This window comes from Anoplopoma fimbria, chromosome 23, assembly GCF_027596085.1.
Source record: "Anoplopoma fimbria isolate UVic2021 breed Golden Eagle Sablefish chromosome 23, Afim_UVic_2022, whole genome shotgun sequence".
Lineage (NCBI taxonomy): Eukaryota > Metazoa > Chordata > Actinopteri > Perciformes > Anoplopomatidae > Anoplopoma > Anoplopoma fimbria.
In genome coordinates, this window is record NC_072471.1 from 5,484,832 (window position 1) to 5,508,139 (window position 23,308).

The following is a 23,308-nucleotide window of genomic DNA, read 5'->3' on the forward strand; positions in this document are numbered from 1 at the left end:
GTCTCTCACCGTCTGCTTTGATTCTCTACGCCTCTAATGAAAACATGCTGACAGCTAATAACCCATTCAATTTTACACCACGTTTTCCCTTTGCATTAGAGCAATAAATACAAGTGACAGAGGACGATCAACACGTCGGATACACAAACAGAAAATAGGTTGGCCTTGGCCCCTCACATCATTTTAGCACCCAGTGTGTGTCTCAAGTCGAGCAGCTAATCATTAACCATTTAATTTGGATGCTTGTCCCCAGCTGACCCCTCCAAGTACTGTCATTTCAGACTTTAGCGAGGGGTCGAGGAGGTAAGCCTTCACTCAGGGCCTGTCACGATTAAATGAAACGGGGTCACAATTTTGTCTTTTTACTGCCTTTTACATAACTGTGTGCAGGCAAAAGATGTGCCAACGCACTGTCCAGTACAATGAGACACTCCTCAGTGGACAAACTAGTTCAAAGCAATCTTACTTCCAAGAGAACAAGTTTCATGCACATAATACCCTGCTTTGTGTAAACAAGAAGTATCAAAGAGGGGAATCATGCACTCCGTCATCTTACTTGTGGTTATCTTGAACGGGAAATCAGAATTTAACCAGACCTTTAGATGGGAGCTCCCGATAAGAAGTGTGAAGAAAATGACTGCAAAAATGACATTGTGTAGAAGTGAGTTCTACTTTACTTTCTCCTACATACAGGATTGGTTCATGTGCACCTTGTCATTACTTAGAGTAAAATGAGACAAAGATGTTCACAGGGCTGTAAGGTAAAACCCAAATCTGTGTATGTTAATATGATATTATGCTCATCAGAGTCTAACATGGATAATTGGATTATTGGATTCCTGTAATATCTGCTCAAATTAGAGTATTACTTTTTTCATGTAAATAGCAGATTATAAGGTTTTACACAGAGGCACTTCTGGGTAGCAACTGATTCACAGGGAAAGCAGCTTTTCAAAAACTGTAATTTACCAGGTTGAACAATGAAAGTGAGTGGAGACAAAGTCCACTCAAATGCTTAAAGTGTTTCTGGTCACTTCCTGGGGGTACATCTTTCACTTCCCTGCTTTTTTAGAAAATAATTGGTTTCTATAAATACTAAAATAATCTTTGAAGTTCTTTTTTTTTTTTTCCACTAAACATCCATTAGCCATCATCCTTGTACTTTCTTGACTTGATCAGGGAACTTTTCGTGTTGTTGCACATAAGCAGATTCTGGGCTAATGAGCCGGGCTTTTGCTCGACAAATGGAACAAATGCCGCAGCCTCATTACTATATCATGATTATTCCACCTCCAAAATTAGTGTTAAATGGGTATTATCATGCAATTTATCCAGACATGTTTTCTTTGGTGAAACACCCTAGTCTGGAATTCTGGGAAGACCACTCCGCCAGTCAAGGTCAAACACTAAATACCTCAACGGTTTACATTACAGAATTGTTTCTACTTCGCAACTGAACGTTCTTAAATCGCCAAAACAATCACTGTTAAATCAATTGATCTCACAAATCACAGCCTTATAGCCAAAGATAGTCGTAGATCAGTGTACCACCCCAGTTCCCACTTAACAGCTCTACTAACAGGAGTAGGGTCGGGCCATGTGCTACTATGGACTCACTGGCTAAAGCCCATCTCAGCAGAACATTCTGAATTCAGACATAAATACGAGCTATGCCGGTCCCTTGAATTACAAAGTGTAAACCATCATTTAACAGTCTGAAGCTTCCCATTGAAAGCGGGGGGCGTTATGTCTGGAAGGATATATACAGAGAGCCTGTCTGCTTTTGTGAATTGCAGTCCAATTGTGCCTCTCAGCCCACAGTCGATTGAATCAATAGGCTGGAACTCCAAATATTTGACCATACTGAAATAGAAAATCACGTGTCATAACATTGATACGAAGTGGCTTTGCCTATTTGATAAGTCTCATTGTGCGGAGGAAACAGAGGCTCCCATTGGAAGAGAAGAAATGCTGGCTTGCTGAAAATATTGATACTATGCTGTGATTGCATTTAGTTTCCAATACAACAGATACAAATTATTGACTCTTTGCACCTCTTGTAATGACTCTGCTTCTACAGGTTTCTTTCTTAGACATTTCTGGGCGTCTACGGCCCCTTTAAGCTTTTAAGCATCCACTGGTTCGGGTGCCCAAAAGAAGCCTAATTACAGACATCTGGGTGCACTTTGAAGTACAATACTATGACCCTGAGCTGTGACATTAAATGCTGAGAAAATGTGGTAAAAGGAGGGGGATTTTGTTACAATACTTAAGTGATTAACTATTGCTCTTACAAACAGCTGGGGGACTCACGAGAGACAAATAAAAAAAATAAGAACAAGAATGGTCGCAACTGATTCAGCAGAGGCTCAGATGTCCTGACTCATCAAGAAAGACCTTGAGTAATAAGTAGAAGCCATACAGCAGCATTGGGACTTGCCATCGACGAGTCCACCAGCTCGGCCTACCTACTGGTTTTTTTTTCACACTACACTTCTCTCTACACTTTTCCATAACGCAACTCAACAGAGCCCTTTCATTGGACCCTCCCTGCCTGGTAAACACCCATGTCTTTCAATCTTCATGCCCCAAGTACGTAATGCAGGCTTCCAGTTCAAATGTGTCATCCCCAAGCCCAAGCCAAGGTAACCCTGGTGACAATGCGCTGGTGTTATTATCGCATGCATGTTTGACGAAGCTCGTGCAAGAGCCACAGAGAACATTATACAACCGTTTTGTCACAAAATGAGTAGTACTCCCCGTGACGAGTAAACTCATTTCGATGCGTCATATTGTGGTGGGGTTCCCCTTTAAATGTTTTTAAGATTTATATAACCGACTACACAGCTAGGAAAGAAAACAGAGACAAACAGAGAGGGGGGGGGGGGGGGGGGAACTGAAACATAGCTGCTACTCATTTCATCAACATTACTTACTGAAGCAGCAAAAGCACCAGAAAATAAAATAACAAGTCTGCACGCACAGAGGAAGTGAACTCGTACAAATAACACCAGGCCACCTGCGGGAGCTTCAGGTATTGGTGAGCTCTCTCTTTCCACGACACAAGGGGATCCTCACCACTATGGAAACGGGATTTGTTTGAGCAGTACAGCACACTAGCAAGACTAGGAGGAGGAGACATGTTAAAACACATAGCTGATTACAATCAATTCCAGCCCATCGTACATTGCTGCCAGTCATCCCCTCTCTCCTTCCTTGTCTTGTCATTCTCCAGCTGTTCTAATAAAAAGGTAATAAAAGCCCTACGGATAATCTTGAAAACTGTTTAAATGTTTTCTACCGTTGATTAATGGCCTTCAGGCTTTTATTTCATTATTCTACAGCAGTGTGACTTGGTTAATGGTTTACATTTGTCAAACCGACATAGGTTAATACTTGAACAAGATTTTGCTTGTTTATTATCACAATTTAGCAAGCACAGAGCACAGTGTGCATAATTGACTATTTTCAAACTCACAGGTATGTTAATTATCAAAATCAATCTTTATCACAGCCCAGTGAATTAAAATCTAACCGGACCGGGAGATCTTAGATCTTTAGATACCCAGCTGTATTTGGTAGCATGGAAAATGGCAGTGATGATAAATTACATTTAGCCTAATCCAAAAAGACCATGTTGAGAACTATTCAAAGTAGAGTGGTACCACCATGCACAGCACCAACAGAAAAGTTCAGTCAAACTTCTTTGGATGAAATAATGAGCTTGGAAATGTGCAGGATTAGCAAAGGATTTGGTTTAAGATGTCCCTGAAATGACCAACCAATTAATTAGAAATCCCTTTTCAATTGTCAAGCTCCTGTAGTCTTAAACGATGGCTTCATTTCCCAAACTAATGACGAAAGAGCCTAATGATGAAACTGGAAGTGGCAAAACTCAGTGGCTGCGTACCAAGTGGAACGGCACCTTCTGCAATCCAAAACTAAATTGTGGACCTATTGAAGCTTATCAGTACAGCGCAGTTGTAAATAACTACAGTTGAAAAACAATTTTCAAAAAAAAAAAGCTGCGCTCGCAAGCCATTTTATCAAAAGATGTGTTTTCATTAGGAATCTAGAAATAATCTAATATTCTCTCAGACCATGTTTGATGATCTGAAGATGGTAAACACAGACAGCGGATATGAAGAATACAGATAAAGAGTGTGTAGCTATAGCAGAGGTTGAAGGCAGTGTGATATTCCAAACATGTTTGCAGTATTATCTTATCTACTCGAACACCTGCAGAGCATCCAATAATGTGCTAGAACCTCTTTATGCTATACATCAAAATGCTGAAAAAGCTGACGAGCCTCAACAATCCCCATTTTTTATTTCTTGTAGGTTGAATGAGCGGAAAAGGACAAGTACGCCGGCACGGAAATTAAACAACCAATGTCACTCATGCTACAAATATGACAGGACTCTGCATTCGACAACATGACACAACTACATGCATGTTTGGACAGCTCGCACTCTACCTCTCAAATGCCAAATTTCTATTTTGAAATTCAGTTCAGACCTTGGGTTACAGGCCTGTATAACAGACAATGAAGGCAGCACAAGAGACTGCTTGGTGGGCCTTGTACACCATATTGTCCATTAATTAAAGTTCCGGAATTAAATTCGAATTCTTGATTGAGAGATTGTTTGAGCGGTCACACAGTACGGCATTTTATGCTTTCATTTTTATATGATTCAGCCCAGGAATTTGAATTTGCCTGCTTTGAGACACTACATACAGAGGACTGTTGCTGCTACAGTGAATATGCGGTGCCGTTTTAATCTGGGATCAAACTGAAAATCCCCTCCCATAAGAGTTCAGTCAAGGTCATTCTGGCGATTAGGCGGACCGTCTATAGAGGAACAACTGATCAGAGAAAAAAAGAATGGTAGAGAAGGGAAAAAAAAAAAAAAAAAAAAAAAAAAGCTGTCAACCACCACCGCCTAAACCGGTTCTTCTGCGGCACAGAAAAACCTCCCTCCTATCTTAATCTTGAAGAGTTTGGTGGCCTGAGAATAACGCAGAGGAGTAATTCAAAAGATGAACTCACTCCTCTCCTAACATGTTCAAGTCGTTACTAACCAGCCTCGCGGCTTCCCGTTTTTGTCCGCCACATGTGGGACACTGACCTGCCTGCAGCCTGGTGCTGTGCCCAGGCAGACAGCTGGTCTGTCTGAAGCACAGAGACACACAGACACGCACACACAGACAGACAGACACAGAGGTGAAAAGGGAGAGAGAGAGAGCGAGAGAGAGAGAGAGGGAGAGGGAGAGAGAGGGAGAGAGAGGGAGGGTGTGAGGGACATATCCACAGGCCTTGAAATAGAGCAGGACTGGCCCAGGTCAGAGCCAGCCTGCCCCGGCCACCTGTTTGGCATATGAGTTTTCCAAGGAAGTGATGTCAAGGTATCCACAATGTGGATGATATGGCCAATGACACGCCTTCCGAACTATGCGTGCACCACATTAGCATTCCAACAGCTCTCGCTACTAGCGCCGTCGTGAAAACATCCTGTATTTCATTCAATCAAACAACAAGTCGTTTTATTGCGTATAGGGGGAAAACAATACTTTACCATCTATAGGGGATGTTTTTAACCGGTTGCAGAGTCCATGAACGTGCTCATAAGAATCCCCAATTTTGCCTATCGCCTCTGCGCCTCTCAGCTCCATAAGGGAGCGCAGTTCTTTGAGCGTGCAGCCAAACTCGCCGTCATGGTTGGCCTCCACCATGGAGTTCTTCACCCCGCTGTACGAGTTGTTCGCCATTGTCTCGCCCGACTCCCCTCTCTATTGCAAAGCGTTGCTGTTTCGGCTCAACAGTGGGGGGGGGATGAAAAAAGAAAAGTGTTGTCCTGGAAAAGCTTAAATCCTCAAGAGAGCGAATGCAGTGGTAGTTCCCATAAACAGCTGACGGGCCCTTCAGAGGCAGCTGGAGTCATACGGCAGGTAGCAGGGCAGGGATATTACAAAACAAGCCATTTCCCCTTGGAGAGCTGAGTTCCTAGTCGTTCATGGTGACTAAAGGATCACCCACAGAGGCGGAGATCACCATGAATGCAGATCTGAAAGAGAAGAGCAAACAAGAAAACAAAAAAAAAAGAGCCATTAGTCACGTAACCAAGTGTTATTTATTTCATGTACAGCAGGGTTCCCCATGCATTTACATATAGCACACTGACAACTCATGACTGACATAACTGTCCAGACAAACTTCATTTCTTGACTTATGACAAACTCAAGCTGGATTATGCATCATATATTAACTTTCAAATCATTTTAGCTGGCCTGCAACGTAAGGATTTGTGATTATTTTTTCCATATCTATGCACATTTTGGTCTGTATAGATGGAAGACACATTTATCTTTCATTGAAATACCACCATCTGTGTAGTTTCTCTTTGTTGTAATAGACCTATGGGCATATTCTTCTGTGGACTTCTGTTGTAACACGTTTAACAATAGATGTACAATGACGTTATTTCACTTCCTGTTATCATACAGCTGCAGTACACAATACAGACCCTTTTGTTGAATTTTTTTTTAGTCCTACATAAGAGCAAATATGGATACCCTTGGACAAAACCACTTGGCCGCTGAGACAAGTAGCAAAGTAATTTGCAAAACTGTCAACAGCCATTGCCAAGAGATTTTGATTAGCTGTACTTGAGTTGTAATAAAATAATAATAATTTTGTCATCTGGACAAAACTCTTATCAGGTAATGTGCACTCTGCTCTCAGTATGTGAGCATAGTGGAGCATTAGCATTCAGTAATATATCTGCTCCCAAGGTTTTTATCCTGCACTGAAAATGTAAAGAAGCAAGCCCAATAAACCATTAGACAAAATTAAACCTGCAAAACAAAAGCGAGCATATTCTCATTTAAATTATCTAAAAAAAAAAGATATGTTAGTTTTTTTTCTTGTATGTTTGCAACTACTACATAATTCAGTTAATGATACACTCTGCTTGTCTCTAATGGCCCAGAAGTGTAGACATTTGTAGACTGACAACACAGGTATTTGGGGCTGTAATTATTACTCAGGTAAGTAGGGAAAACTAAACACCAGCTCTAACTGTAATTATTAGGGCTTGTTTCCATATAGCGTCTCTTTCTAGCAGAAAATCACCCAGAGGCCACCAAGGACTACTTTATCCCAGGGTTTTATTAAAATAGCGGTCTGAACACCCTTTGTGTTTTATTATGTATTTGGGCAACTATCTATTTGTCTGACATTGGGGTTTTTTTCATCATGAGCACCAATTGGTAGTTGCTCAGCAGCATTCTCTGTCAAATCGGCCAATCTGCTTGGGCGTATAAATGGGCAAATAGAACTCAACAGACCAATAGGGCCAAAACAAGCTTCTCCTCCATTTCCTACAGTGACGTCACCAGTGCCTTTCTGAAAAGCTGCAAGATTTTGAAGTAGAAGCGCTTCGGAGTGGCCGCACAAAAAAAAGGCAGAGTGCTGGGTGCAGCACTTTTTCTCTAGGTGGCCAAATAGGCTTAAATACTGCATTCTGATTGGTCAATTAAGGCATCCTACGGTCTGTTATTTCTGCATGGCAGACCGCTGCTATGAATAACAGACCATTGCCATGGACGCAGTTCTGAACGTCATACACGGTGAGAGGACTCCTTTTATCAGTGGAAGCAAAAATGTAATTTTTACTCCTGTGAGAAAAAAAAAAGAGTTTTGTGATCTAGCCTTAAATGCTGAAAGGAAAATAAGAATTTCTTTACACACACTATATGTCCAATCTGCATGCTAAGTAACAGTCATTTTCTTTTGTAGGTTAGATCAATTTTAATCAACGCTTTACAGTCAAATCTTTTAATCTTATCAATAAATACCTAGAAGATTGTATCACAGTACACCTCCATGTCCAACAACATTCAGTAGGTATGTCATTGTAAAAAAAGTCTGAATCCCCAAACCATGAAAGGCCACCAGCTTCCCTGCAGTGTAACTGGTGGGGTAACGTAGTGAGCAGGGACCAAGTGACTGATTACCTCAGGAAAAGCCTTCTGTTTAATCTAATTAAGACTATCTGTGGCATCAGGGGGCTCCATGGTCCTCTACATGGGAGAGTCCATTGTAATGAGAGGCTGCTGTCCATTCAGCTTTAATCAGCCGACACAATGAGGCTGATTTATTCATGTCGACCAAGTTGATAGGAATTTGCCGTGGTGCAGCTCAGGCAGAAACACGGAACTGCGAGAACAAGAAAGCAGATGGGGATATTTTTCCGTTTTACTCCCTTTCTGCATTATTGGCTACAACAAACACCAAAACGATGTTTGAGATAAAAAAATAAATAAAAGAAAGTCCTTATAGACAGAACTTCAAAAACATGCAACTCCAAACTAACATCCAAAACTCAAAATATGTCAGAACTTTAAAACTAGGACGCAGATGCAGAAGGAGAGAAAATGCAGCTTTTATTATTGCTCACTGCACAAATGAATGCTCGCAGCTTATTCCATTGAGTTTCTTGGAAACTATTCTGTAACATGTTGAGATCCTATTTGGAGCCATCTGCCATGGAAAACAGGACAGAATTTATTATTTATTACACGGCATAATTGCAGGGCCGGGTGTATTACTGAGGTGGGAGAGATCACAAGAATCTCTATTTTGGAGAGAAAATACTCCTTTGCCTCTTGTACTGACCGCAGGTTTAGGGGGAGGTCTCCAATGTATGTTGAGATCTTGCCTTATATATGTACTTCATCTTGTACAGCATGTGCAAGTGACAGTTATTAGACAAGGCAGACATATTGGCGTACCTGTTCTTCCATTAGGATATGTTGAAAATATTAAATATCAAATCCTAAAGTAAACCAGTTATGTAACATTTTTGTGCTGCCCCATGACTAACCACTCAAGTCTCCCACCTCTTGGATCAGGGAGTCATCCATACAATACGTTCCGACATCACAGCTGAACACGGTTTTAATTCAAACATTAATGGTCGTCAACATACTTCGGTGGAAGAGAGTATTGTGGCCGTTTCTGTCCCACATAAAATTCCATAGAAACTGAATATCAACAGCATGTTTATGCTATTGATATATTAATTGTAATATTCAAATGAAAGTTATTCTAAAGAGCCTTTCACACAACACGACCATGGTACCACTGCGCTCTAAAACCCAATATTTCCAATGGATTGTGCGTTTAATCCCATTTCCCATATGCCTTATCTCCTTAAAATGAAATTAAGACAAAAAAAAACCCAAATAAAAGCTTGTCCATTTGTAATGGATCCAGCAGCCTATCGCCAATTCACAGCATACAAATCCTAAAACCCCTTTCACATTTCAGACCAGTTCTTAGTTACCGAGCCTTTGAGTTACTTGTGCTCAACTGAAGCCCTTTATCACAAATTCCAACACAAGGACAAGTGTTTTTCAGGAGTCATGTGCTCTTTTTGTCATCTTGCACCTTGCAATGACATGTGGCCTTGTGAAATGTTTAACCGGTCTCTACAGGACTTGTCTTCAAATAGTAGGAATATTTCACTCCTCTTTGGTACCACATGGGCAGAGCACATGTGCAGCCTATGGCAATGAATGCGATCCTCTGCCATCGCCATTTCCCGGTCCTCGCGTCTTTCTCTATGAGCCCTCTCCCACATTCACACCCCCTAACCCCACGAGCAGTAACAACGCCAAGATGAAGGAAGTGCCAACGTTTGCTGCGCTGCGACAGTTTCGGGTTGCCGAGCAGGTCACATGTCACAACAGTGGAAAATCATTGTGATTGGATCTCCAAGCCAACAGCTGGCATGATATGGTTGAATGACAGAGGCTAAGGTTAACCCTTTCCACACAACTGCAGCAAAAAAAAAAAAAAAAAAAAAAAAAAAAAAAAAACCCAGAGCTGAGCATGAATACGAGGCGGTTTCACCAAAGGACCATCGTCTTGCAAGTCACAAGTCTCCTCTCTACCGAAAGCTATTTACGGCTGCCATCACAAACACGCACACCATTTCCTCCAGCCAGAATGTGGTGGCGAATGGAAACGAGTGAATCGGACAACAGTGGCGGGCATCTGAGAAATAATGTCATATCTTTGTTTCCGCGCTAAGGAAACCCTCTGGCAGTTTGTTCACCCCTACGTGCCAACAACTCGATTGCAAGTCAAGGATAGCAAATTCTAGGGATCCCTCTGCAATGGAGCCGCCTAATGCGAGGGGTGGTATTTTTAGCTTCCCCACAGACTACCCCCTCCCCCCACTGCTAGCCTTTGCTGAACTGGGTCAGGCCATGTAAATGTGGAGGGTACAAAGCAGAGACACCCAGCCCTCCTTGTGCTGCACGGCTCGCAGCCGAGAGCGCCGCTTCACCTCTCGGACTGGAACCTGTACACGGCACCTCCAACGCTGTCAGGCTGCCAAGTCAGAGGTGTGACCATCAACATACTGATCCTCTTCAGCTCGTCTTACTCCATTGTATGGAGGGACGCGTAATCTAAAATGATAAGCCATAATCTTTTGACTCTAATCTAAAAAAGGTGCAGCAAACAACAAGGGGTGAGACACAAACGTGTGGTCACTGTTACTTTTTACACAACAGCTTTATCTGATTTAATGAAGCAGACATTTTTTTAAAAGTCATTTTTCTATAAATAAGTAATATTGCACATCCAAATTAATGTTTTCTGACAGGCTACACTGACATTTTTTTATGCTACTAAATAAATCATTTTACTTTTGCTGTTGAACCTTTTCGCAAAGAAAAATGGGGTTTTTTTTCCCCCCCGAGATACACTATACAAGGTTATGAAGGGGATATCAGTGCTATCTTGTCCCAGTTTTTCCTCACATGGCACTATACAAAAAGGAAAGATGTATCACAAAACCCATGCAAGTGAAGCAAAAGCAGGCCTTTTAAACTGGTGCAGGATTTTCTCTCATTACATCATAACACAGTCGTAAATTCTAGCTTTTGTTGCCCAAAATGCCCCAAAATGTTAATTATGTGGGCATTTAAACAAATCTAGAATGACCAGCAGGTTGCTGCAGAGTGCAAATAATTACATAGGCAGAACATATCAATGACAAGGGTCAACTCAGCTAAACAGATCTAATTCAATTCCTGCATGCTCAAGCGAGGTGACTGGGTTGTTCCTATTAAGTGTGTTCTTGTTAAACATGAACTTTAAACCAACAAAATATAGCTGATGCGAAAGAGAGGCATTTAACGTAAAACCTTTAACACTGTGTAAACGGTAACACAAAGTTTATAGTATGTAGTGTTTCTTTACATCGGTACAACTCCCAATCTTTGTGACGATGTCTACGTAAATGGTTTGAGGTCACATGACGCAATCGAACTGAACAACTTACAAACATTGCCGAGTCCTGAGAGACTATCCTGTTGTTAAAATATTAAAAATACATAATTTTTTCACCCTTAAAATAGACTTAACTATTTTATTCCAGGACAAAATATTCTATAAAAGGTATTAAGTACATGCAATTAATTAGATTTGTCCCAGCCTTTCAATACCGTAGAGTCATCTTTAAACCGTGACTGTGGTAATATTATAATTTTATTTTTCCTTTTAGAGAAAAAGAAAGGCAGGAGGGATGGTTTTATTTAGCCGTGACAGAGTCCTTCATGTCCGAGGGACGGAAAATATTCCGAAATGAAGCATCTTTCATCAAGGCACTTTGAAGATGAGAGGCTCTATGTGTTCTTTGTTATGTGATGCTACATAGCAGCTCGGTGGCCTGAGGTCATGCCGCCCTGCCCTTCGCTGCCACTGTCTGACCTTGCTGTCCCAACCATTACAATTTCAGGACGCGCTAGAGTCGAGCATTAAAGTCATTCCAACAAGACCTGTGGTAAAGAATTCAACCGTCCTTTGCTTTCACCGACACTGAAACTGCGTTCAGTGCGAAGAGGAGAAAGCCCGGGACAAAATTGTGTGGGTGGATATGTCTGTAGATGTAAATGTGTTCTTAAGATTAGAATAACTAAACTAAATTTAGGGACATTCAAGTATTGTCACCAAGATCTTAACAGCATGTTGATTATTACAAAATAACTCATAACATTGAAGATATTTTTAGAATGTTTTAGAGACCTGCATGAGTAGTTATTGTTCACTCATTGACTAAACCAGTATGACAAGGTAGCCATTGGCCTTTCTCCACTGGCAGGGTTTCAGAAAACCACTACAATGACAGTTTGAATGTGTGGAGAAGATTACATTGAAACTACTTGGGTGTTGAGCCGTATTGGTTATGTTTTATATACTCAATGATACTATTAAGTTTAATAATAGCCTAAATCATAATTTTCAATTCCATGGAGGTATGTAGACCCTCATAACACAACAGCATCTTCTACTTTAAAAAAAATACATTTTGATATGTGGCATGTCAAGCCATGAAACCCAATAGCTTTTCAGAAATTCAAAAACCAAGATAAATGTCTGCAAGACTGAGGTGTAGCAGAGTTAGACCTTCTAGCGGTCTCGATGACTAATTCATGATATTTAGCGGTGTGTGTGTGTGTGTGTGCATTAGAATTATTTTAGTGACTCAGAGTTTATCCAATTAGTTTTACCCTTTTTATTGCAACTAAGCATATTCTTTTTTAGCCACACGTGTATTAAATTTCTACTTCTCTGTATATTTGAATGACTAAGTAGTAATGATTAAGTCAAAACTCCATGTAACCTAAACCCTGTTTGGAATAACCTTGGACTCACAATCCACACAGAGAAAGCCAGATAAGCTAAACTTCATCATAAGTAAACAGTACCATAAATATGTTGTACTTGTAGACTTTATTTAGCTTTCCTTGTCAATGTCACCTTAGATCATTGACCTATCATCTCTAAAATAAAAGTTTTATTCTAAAAAGTTTAAAAAAATTGTCAGTAATTATTGCCATTAACACTATCACTTAAGTCTTGGATGCTATGCTTGTAATTTACTTAAGTGCAGAACATGACAATGGCCATATCAAGCTGCTGTAAGGGGAACTCATGCGTGATGAGTTAGGGAGAGACTTGACAGGCGAGAACTGCCTGGAAGAAAGTGTACTCAGTCACTGCGTAATGCAGTATACTATCACTATGTGACTACTAAATACTCCCGTCAAGAGAAGCAGACAGTATTTATTTTAACAGCGAGCTATGATGTGAATTAATGGAAATCACACACTCTCCAGTGTGGCTAATTAACCTTGTGCGCCCCCTAATAGAGAATGAAAGTTGTAAGTCTAGAAATGTAAGTAGGAAAAAACACAATCAAACTGAACCACACAGCCAAGGAGGTCAAAGGATCTCGTCTCTGAGATACAACCATTTTCCAAAATAAGTGCAACAAAAACTGACTCATAAGTGAGCAGTGGAGCAATAGTCTGCCATTATGAAAAAGCACGGTATGGCAACCAATAAGAAAGGATATTTTTGGCATTCTTGAGTGACAGCAACAGTCCGAGTTCAAAGGGCTCGGATACAGCAACAGATAGAGGTTTTAATTGACTCACTGAACGAACCCAGAACCCCCTGTATCTAGGCATGAAATATCACACGTTGTTTAAACCAGGAAAACTGTAAACTCGAAAGAATTCACACATATTACTTATTCAAACCTGTAAGCAAATGCCTTCAACTAAGAAATACTGCATCAGGGTACTTCCGACTAGAATGCTTGGCCATGGAATAGCTTAGCAGAGCATATTATGTAATACGTCTATAATAACTATACTATTCTGCAGTGACTGGCACACAAGTCTATCCCCTTAAACTCGAGCTTAAATCCATATTCTAATAGTATTTTTGATAAAACAACACTATTTGCAATCACAAGTCATTACACAGACACAGGAACACACTGCTGGCTCTGCAGCAAAGCGGGTGCTATTTAATTGGATAAGGAGTGATCCCTTCAACCAAGACACCAAAGGGTGCTTAGTGGCTGCAGTGCACATCCACCTGGAAACATGCAAGTGCTAAGCTGTATTATAGTGTTAAAAAAAGAACATGTGATTGTGATTTTTTTTTTGCAGGTTTGACACCAGTAAATGATATTCACACAATGCATATTCATGGCTGCAGAAAAACGACGCCACTGCATATATGATATGCATTAAATCAAACATTTGGTGCATGCACAGTAAATTAAATGTCTTTTTTTAAATTGCTAACATTATTTCACATTTAGTCCCCCCACAAAAAAACCATGATTGTCAATGCCTCAGTCCTATGCAAGGGTTAGCCAAATGCACAAAGGGGTGCTTTCTAAAAGCTCTGACAAGTCGGGACACTTATCCCAGGATGATGCATGAAGCAATGACAATCAAGCTCAATTAAAGACAATATGGTAGCATCCTTGGATGGTTGAAGTACCTGTGTTTTTTGAGGGGGTGGGGGGAGAAAACGAGACGCCCAATGTCAGTACCTCTCCAAAGATATAACAGTGGCTAGCAGTGTTAGCTCGGGTTAAAGCTAACCAGCCAGGGCAGCTCCCTTGCTTGATCTCTGCACACATATATGGAGATAAAACCGGTAAGGGTGAGTCTATGCAAGATTTAAAACACTCAGAAGCAGCCCAGTAGTGATTACATATAAATGACACCCTTAAATATATATATATATATACTCACTCCGTTCTGTGAAGAGCACCCCAGGTCCCTTTCTCTCTGTAACTCCCCCTCAGTCTCACCAAAGACTAGACTCTCTCCCCTGATCTGAGGTAGAGCCCCGCCCACTTGCGCCGTCATAGCCCAAGACGAACATAACGAGTCAAGATAGTTACCCTCCCGCGCCGGCGAGCCGGAAACCATGTGACGAGTAACGGGGTTTAAAAAAAAAAAAAAAAAAGTAGTTTATTAAATAACATGTCATTTCTCGTGATGCTGTTATCACAAATGTGTTTATTAGATGGAAATAGCGGGTTATGCTTTTCTGATTTTTTGAAACGAAGCGGGAAGTAGGTGTAAGGGAGGAGGGGGGGAGTCATCTCGCGTCGCCTGGTTCCTTTCTGTCACAACACCGCCGGGGACATGTGATGCACGTCAAAAAGGAGGATGGGGTATGGGACCGCTGGTGTGGATTCCTATTGGCTAAGCCAGCATATCAGTCGCCTATGGAAACGGTTACGTCATGACCCCCCCCCCCCTCTCCATCCCTCCCCTCCCTCCTCCTCCTTCCTTCTTTTACTCCCGTGTCGATTTATAATAACAGGATTATTCAACAGTTCAACACCATCATATGATGCAGCCTGTTTAAAAAAAAAAAAAAAAAAAAGTACAAAACGAAACCTCACTGCCGCACAAGGCTCTTCCCCCGGCGCCTAATCAAACCTGACGTCATTGTTTCCATGACGTAGTGGGGTTTTTTTCTTCTTCTTCCTCCTCTTCTTCCTCTTCCTCTTCTTCTTCAGCCAGATTCAATGCCTGTATTCTTTGAGATTCTTTAGTCACACACTTGGCAATCAGCCTTCCTATTTCAGGGACCAGCCGACAGTGAAATGCAATGAATTGCACTGCATTACAATCTGTCCTTTATACTTGTACAGCAGTATGAGGTGCAAAAGCAAAAAGCATCAGAACAGGTCAATTAATTACAAATACAAAGGTTCAATATGAGCACAATACCAGTTACAATAATGTGAATAATACATTACATTTACATTACATTACAGTCATTTAGTAGATGCTTTTATCCAAAGCGACTTACAATAAGTGTATTCAACATAGAGAACTACTATTCACCAGAAGTCATAAGTGCATCTCCTTTTATAATAGACGTCTCTTTGCACGAACCAAGTCAGGTAAAGACACTGCCTTTTGACAAGGTACTTTATCTTCAGTTTTATAACTAAGTGATGGACCCCACGTTGAAAAAGACACGAGTGGTGGTAGATGATAAACAGAAAACAACTGAGGTTGAGGTCAAACCTCAGTGTAATATACTTGCTGTCTCGACATAATGGGATTTATCATTAACACAACAGTCTCAAGTGCACGGGAGCTTTTTTTCTCTGGTCAGATCTGTAAACGGCAAAAGTTCAACAAGTTTATGCCTGTGTGCAATTTAAATTTAGTTGGGAAATTTGTTTCAGAACCTGTTTCAGAAGCAGGAAAAATTTAAATTGTGTAAGTTGACTTTTGCAACTATTTGGTTCAGTCAAAAGCAAAAAGAGGAACAATCAGTCTAGATAGATAGATAGATAGATAGATAGATAGATAGATAGATAGATAGATAGATAGATAGATAGATAGATAGATAGATAGATAGATAGATAGATAGATAGATAGATAGATAGATAGATAACAATTAGATATTTAATCCTGGATTCTGAAATATGGTAGCATTTTGTTGTGGTTAAACATTTAAAGTAACAAGGGTGTCATTATGACCAATATTTGCAAAAGCAGCCGTCAGTGAGATGCAGTCAGTCGGGTGCGGCTGTCACATATGCTTCCCCACACCCTTCACACATCTTTTCGCTGTCAGTCAATCTTTTGCTGTCAAACTTCAAACTAGAGCTTTTGCACAGCAGCGCTTCAATGCCGCTGCTTTTTTCTCGATCATACATCAGTAACAGGCCTCAGCTGAACTGCGACTGGCAAACATGCTCTGCTGCACGGCCTTTCAAACCCCTGAAGTGCCGAAGTAGAGGCACGACCTATTTTTACATCCACCATTTCTCCAGTTCACTGTGAGTGGTTTTGGTGGCTTCTTGATTGGCAGCCCGCAGTGCTTTGTGTTTGGCAAACCCTTAGCAGACGTCCCTCTAACATGACACTGATATCACCTATTTCTCTCTGTCTATCTTTGGCTATCCATCAGAATGTTTATTTTTCCTTCTTATTTGTTCAGATCCTGCTGAAGCCAGGGGATGCACTTAGCAATGGGCCTAAAGATCACTAATTAACAAGTTTATCTCGCTTGTATAATTTGTACAAAAAAAAGAGTTGCCGATTGTGTGGCAAATGCTCCAAGGCAAGAAATAGTCCTGCACATGACCCCACATGCAAGGGCCAATTGTCATTTTTACAATTTGGTTCATGCAAGATTTAATGCGTTAAATAGTGATCATCAGAGGTACTAGCATGTTTCCAGTCTTTGTGCTAAGCTAAGCTAAGCTAAGCTAAGCAGCTGCTCGGTGAAGCCTTACATTTAATTGATAGATATGAGAGTGACATCGATCTCTTCCTCATAAAGCGAATAAGAACATTCACCAAAATGTCAAACTATTCCATTAAAATACATGATATTTGAACGGTAAGTATGTAAAACATAAATAAATCACATGAAATGGAGAACAGAGAATCAATTAGGAATATAAATGTATGAAGTAAAACAGCATTCTTCATGCAGAACTTATAGATTTCCCCTGACAACATTTTCCTTCTAGTCAGCGGCTGATGTGTATTCTGTATCTAAATATGACAGACAACAGACAGTATTCTGCCTCGTGTCATCAGAGAATGTTTGTTCAGTTTAAACCACTTAATCTCTGTTTCGATCCAGTTAAACACTTTGGGACCGCAGAAGTGATCAAAATGGTGAAGCCCCACCACACAAATGACCTTTTAGCTGTTTGTATCCACACAACATTCTGTGGGTTGTCTGGTCTTTTCACTTAGACAGTGAATTATCCACTTCCTGGGGGGGTAAAGACACAAAAAAACCAGAACATGTATCTGCAACAGAGGGCGGAGCTGAAATCTCAGGAAATGAAGCATTGTGTAAAAACTTATTTCAAGATTTTTTTTATATCTTAGGTTGGAGAGACTAATCATTTTCCCCGACAGCTGTTGCCTGATTCTTCCTGTTGACTCAGTTTCTCAGTGGAAATTTGCCATATGCTCTGGAGCATCTCGTGAACTACTGTAAATGTCAAGTGTCATTAGCCTGTTTGCATGCTAATGTGTTGTTCTTGAGGATGTATTAATGCTGAGGAACGCCAAAACTTTCCCACGAAAACAAAAAGATAGCTGTGGTTGTGTGTGTGTGTGTGTGTGTGTGTGTGTGTGTGTGTGTGTGTGTGTGTGTGTGTGTGTGTGTGTGTGTGTGTGTGTGTGTGTGTGTGTGTGTGTTTGTGTGTGTGCTGTGTATGTGCGCGTTCATCCCAACATAGATCTTTAATTACTGGGGGAGAGCTCTTCACACTAAGAGACAAGATTACTTGACAAATAATTGCAGGTTCAGTCAAAGAGTGTCTAGCAACTGGCATCGCGTGAATGCGTCTGCTGTTCTAACTGAGAGAGGAACTTAGTTGCAGACTTGGCGTCTTATCACAGTTTTAGATAGCAGGCTGCTGTGAACTGATTAAGACATTTGCACAAGTAATGATGCACAATGGAAAAGCTAAAGTAAAGGAAATGGAAACAATAAATCATGAGCCACAGAGAGATTTCCTCAACAACTTGAAATAAACATATGATTGCAGTAGAAAATTCCTATAGTGCACTTGGAGATCATGTGCCTCTTGAGCCAGGACAAGTGGAAAATGAAGATGTCTCAGTAATCGACTTACACAACCAGGTCCTCTATCAGGGAGGACAGGCTGTGTGAATATTGCTTCCTTTGGTCATCCGACCTTTCTACACCACTTTGCTTCTTGAACGGACGTTGGATTTTCCACTGGCTCAGCACATTGGCAAAGAGTTGGACGTGGAGATGGGGGGGGGCTTCCTTTTTTTGAAGAGGAAGAGGAAAAATTGTGTTGCATACTTTTGAGAAAGACTGCTGATCGGGGGTCAGTGATTAAGTGTGAGAATTTTCCAATTGCAAATTAATAAAAAGTCTTGTTGTTAACCAATTCTGTGCTTGTATTTCTTAGTTTTGGAGAATGTGTCATCTTCCTGGCCTTATTGTAAGACCTATTATTCCAGCAGGACAGTAGCTATATCAATCAGACAATCAGACACATTGTAATAACAAACCTTTCTTATCTAACACGTCATTAGCCTGCCACGATTACTGTAATCACATTTGTCCTGAATCCACAAGAGTCCACTGGTCTATGTCTGCTGGAGGAATCATCAATTATATGATTACCATTCAGACACTCTGCTGACTGGCGAAGCAACTGGAGGCACAGACGCATGAATTACACCTATGATGCAGGTAAACATCTAAGAGAAGTTCTGAAGTGAGACCTTGTGAAGCAGGCACACACACACAAAGACCCCCTTGTCTGGAGGAAAGCTGAGAGAGAGGAGGTGGTGGAAGGTGCGGTGGTGGTAAGGAGGGGTTCTATCGTGACTGAGCTGCTCGCCCTAGGCTTGTGCATGTTTGTGTTTCCAGCTACCCCTGGAATTTACTGCAGGCATTGGCGAGGGCAGCCACAGAGAGGTGAATGGCCTGGAGGAGAAAAGGCCAGAGTTGTTGGGAAAAGAGCAGCAGAGAGAAACAAAAAAAAAAAAAAAAAAAAAGGGAAACAGAAGTTGTAGAAAAGGAAGAGAAAGATGGAGCGAAAACACAGACAGGACAGACGAGGAGTTATTGTCAAAGAGTCAGCAAATAAGTGTGGCCTGGAAATAGAGATGGTTAAACAAAAGCTATGTGTGTGCATAGTGTGTAATTGTGTGTGTGTGTGTGTGTGTGTGGGGAAAAAGACAGTGGTCTTACTCAGCCCTGAGCCAGCAGCATTGAGATTATCTGGCCAAGTTTCCACTCACAAACAATAATTCACCTCAAGTGCCCATTGAGGTTAGAATTTGTCAGGACAGTGACCCACCCAGCCCAATATAAGGGTGTGTGAGTGGAGGAGTGTATGGTTATTGTATGCCTTCACCATATAAACTTGTTTCTGTGAGGACATAGTGGAGCCGTAGAAGGGTGTTAACAGGCTTGAGGGGGAAGTGCCACTGCCTTCTAGGACATGTTTTCCATGGCCTGTTTTCCGTGGATATCTTCTGTATTTACATTTTGCTCAGCTAACAGTGGAGCTGGAAAGTGTATTTCATTCAGGCCAGTGAACATCTACATGTCATAAAATGTAGGGCATATAAATAGTCCTGATTCAATTATGGCCAAGGCACAGAAACCACCTGAGATTTCACATTTAGACTCGTGGAAAACGCTGTCATTAGAGTCCAACGGAAATGAATGTGGAAAACAAAATATAGCAGACGAAGATATCGCAGAGTCAAACACTAGCTTTGTGTTTGTTTCAGGCCTCGAAAACAAGCCGGCTGGACGCAATGAGCGCTTGATCAAAAAAAAAAAGTAACAGTTTAAGGTGTTTTTACGTGATTTGTTGATAGAAGGGACAATTTATAAAAGAGAAAAACTGGTGTGCTCAAGTGCAGCTAGACAGAGGGGACTGGTTAGCTCTCTGCCAGAGGTGACTTTGGGCAGGCAGTAATTAAGAATCGTTCTCACTGTTTAGTTGTTCAGTTAAGCGTGGAGCCCATCAGCCCAACAAATGTGCTGCTCTCTTCCCCCAAAGTGCGAGCAGTGCCACCGGGGACCAGGCTAAACAATTAATAGCAACTTAATTACAGTGCCAAATCTGATTTACGCTTTACCCACAGAATATGCAGAGAGCAAGAGAAGGAGCACATTAAAACAAGCCGGCACAGAGCTTCTGCAATGTCCAAAGCAGAGTGGCATGGACTGGGCACAGATGGGGCATAGAGGCGGAGATCCAATGGGAACTCGGTGCCCTTTACACCCCATTTCTTCCCTTTCGCATGGGGGCTTTTCCCCTGGGAGGGAAAGAAGGCACGGCGAGGAAGGGAGGAAGGGAGGGTTACGGACGAAGGCCTATGATTCTCGGTGCATTAAAACCCAAGAGCACATGTGAGCACACTCTCATGATGCACACAGACACAAAACACACACCTTGCCCTGCAGTAGGTTATGGCCTTCACCTTCCGACCATGGGGAAGAAAACAGCATATGTGTGTCTGGTTGAGCAAGTTGAATGGTTTCAAAGAGAAGTAGAATGTGATGTGAATGGAATAAGACACAAATCAGGGGTTGGCATAAGTTTAGAAACAGATCCCAAAACAAGCATTTTTAAGCTTTTAGACAAAACATGTCATTGAACAGATGTACTCAAAGACAGAGGCGGGGATATTTAATATGCAGGCATCACCAGGCGCAGTCCATAAAAAAAAAAAAAAAAAAAAAAAAAAAAAAAACAGTCATCCTTATAGGATTAAAGGATTTCTAGAATTTCAACTGTATTTTTTTTTTTTTTTTTGGGCAAAACCAATATTATATGTTGTTCCAGATGAGATGCAAATGTGGGTAAAATCATAGCCCTGCTTAGTTACAAGTCATGTCCCCATCATCATTACCACTGGCACACCCGCGAGTTAGAGAGAGAGAGAGAGAGAGAGAGAGAGAGAGGCAGATCCAGTATGATCCTACCATAGCAGATGGATATGTCAGATATGCCTGCTTGGGCTTATGGAGATGCTTAGTGGTAAATGTAATGACCTGTATATGAATGTGTGTGTGTGTGTGTGTGTGTGTGTGTGTGTGTGTGTGTGTGTGTGTGTGTGTGTGTGTGTGTGTGTGTGTGTGTGTGTGTGTGTGTGTGTGTGTGTGTGTGTGTGTGTGTGTGTGTGTGTGTGTGCCATCCCCTCAATCCACTGTTCCAATTACCTTGGGCCCGTCTGGGGAAAACTTTGCTTTGCGACATTGCTGTGACAGAAATGTAGCACAGAGCCAGAGGCAGTTAGGACTTAGATTTCTCCGTCTCCTGATTGAGAGACCACAGAGATGGAACTTTTGTCAGACAGAGAGAGCGAAACATCTGTTTACTTTGCGGGTTAAAAAACGACAAATTACCAACTACTATGGATGTCAAGATGTAAGAGAACAGTTTAAAGCAATTTCTCCACACTAACGACAATGTTCCCGGTTACAGCCAACTGTGTCCATCTCTTGGAGCATCATCAGCTGCATGACTAATAATTTAATGGCTTCAGCTTTGCGGTTTGGGCGAGGATTACTCTTCTTCAAAAGAGGCCCACTCAATGGGAGCAGAAAAATCTCAGTTGTCTTATAGAGCGAACACACTGGCGCTGACCTGGTTCACTGCAATCCAGAGAGTCAGTTCGGTCTACTTCGGTTTAAAAAGAACACAAAGTGCCCTCGAATGAAATTACAGAACACACTGACAAGGTTCAACAAGGTTGTGGTTCAACTTCTCTGAGTCATAACACACGTGATGCCGAGCAGTCATTTGAAAAAAGCACTTGGTCCTTAACCATTTTCCATATGCTGTCCGTTAATTACAAACTTTCTAGGATTTATTTAGGCGCAGATGACCTTTTTCGATGGACTGCCTGGTGAAGGTTTTTCCTTTCAGCCATCCTTTACAGAAATGTTTACTTGCTAGACTGCACCATTCTGTTTGTTTAATTGTACTCAGAAATATTGCCTCCACCTCCTCCTCCTGCTGCTGTCTCGTCCTTCAGCCTTTCCTCTTCCTCTAAAGTCACAACCTTCAGCTGCTGTCTTACAGTTAATGGAAACTTTCCTCTCTGTTAGTGTGTCATGTGAAGGGCAAGGCAGGAGTTTTCCAATGCTGTGTCTGTAGAAATGTGTGCTGCATCAGGAGCCTGGAGAAAGGAGAGCATGTTTCTCAAAGCCCTTTTGGTGGGCTTCCTGTTTTGACCTATTGGAGGGCCAGGGTTTGAGTGTGTGTGTGTGTGTGTGTGTGTGTGTGTGTGTGTGTGTGTGTGTGTGTGTGTGTGTGTGTGTGTGTGTGTGTGTGTGTGTGTGTGTGTGTGTGTGTGTGTGTGTGTGTGTGTGTAGGAGGAATGATTGTGTGTATTCTGTTTGGGGAGGAGGCATCCAGGTTTGTTCTCTGAAGGCTTTTCTTCCCCCATCTTCCACCTGTGATGTAAAGAATACGCCTCATTTCACTAATGAGCGACACAATGACACAAGTAATAACTAAAAATTTGTATCTGTGGATTGGTTCTCATTCAGTTGAAGTTGCTCTCTCCATCATCAAACCTCTCCTTGGTATCTGTTAGATGTCGGCTGGTGCAGTCTATCCATTAGCCTCTTCTATGCAAAATTCCATTCAGATCTCCAGTATGTGAGAAACCATAGAAACAGGCTGGCCTTTGTTTCTCGTGCTCGGGAAAGTGTCCTGTGAGCTGAACTGAGTAATACTGCTGTGGCAGATGACTGGTCCACTCACACATTCAGTGTCAAAGAAAAAAAAAAAAAAAAAGGGTGAAAATAACATTGATAAAAGGTGTGACATTCTCAAGGGCTGAAGATGATTTCCCATCAACTCCTCTTTCTGATAAACTCTCAGTGAAAGACTCTTTGTACCAGTCAAAATCATG

General features: G+C 41.4%; 1 protein-coding gene across 3 annotated transcripts in view; it reads right to left on the reverse strand.

Moving 5' to 3' along the window:
• Window positions 1-14,719, reverse strand: part of atp2b1a (ATPase plasma membrane Ca2+ transporting 1a) — a 35,158-nt gene extending 20,439 nt beyond the window's left edge. For 2 of the 3 annotated variants that reach the window (XM_054624931.1, XM_054624932.1), the window contains exons 1-2: window positions 14,636-14,719; window positions 5,578-6,066 (exon numbers count right to left, since the gene is read on the reverse strand). In XM_054624931.1, the coding sequence (XP_054480906.1) occupies window positions 5,578-5,770 (193 nt within the window). In that variant the 5' untranslated portion in view covers window positions 5,771-6,066; window positions 14,636-14,719. Of the gene's footprint in view, window positions 1-5,577; window positions 6,067-14,635 lie in introns of those variants that run through there. The other variant, XM_054624933.1, reaches the window with a different exon arrangement.
• Between the last annotated feature and the right edge of the window lie 8,589 nt (window positions 14,720-23,308).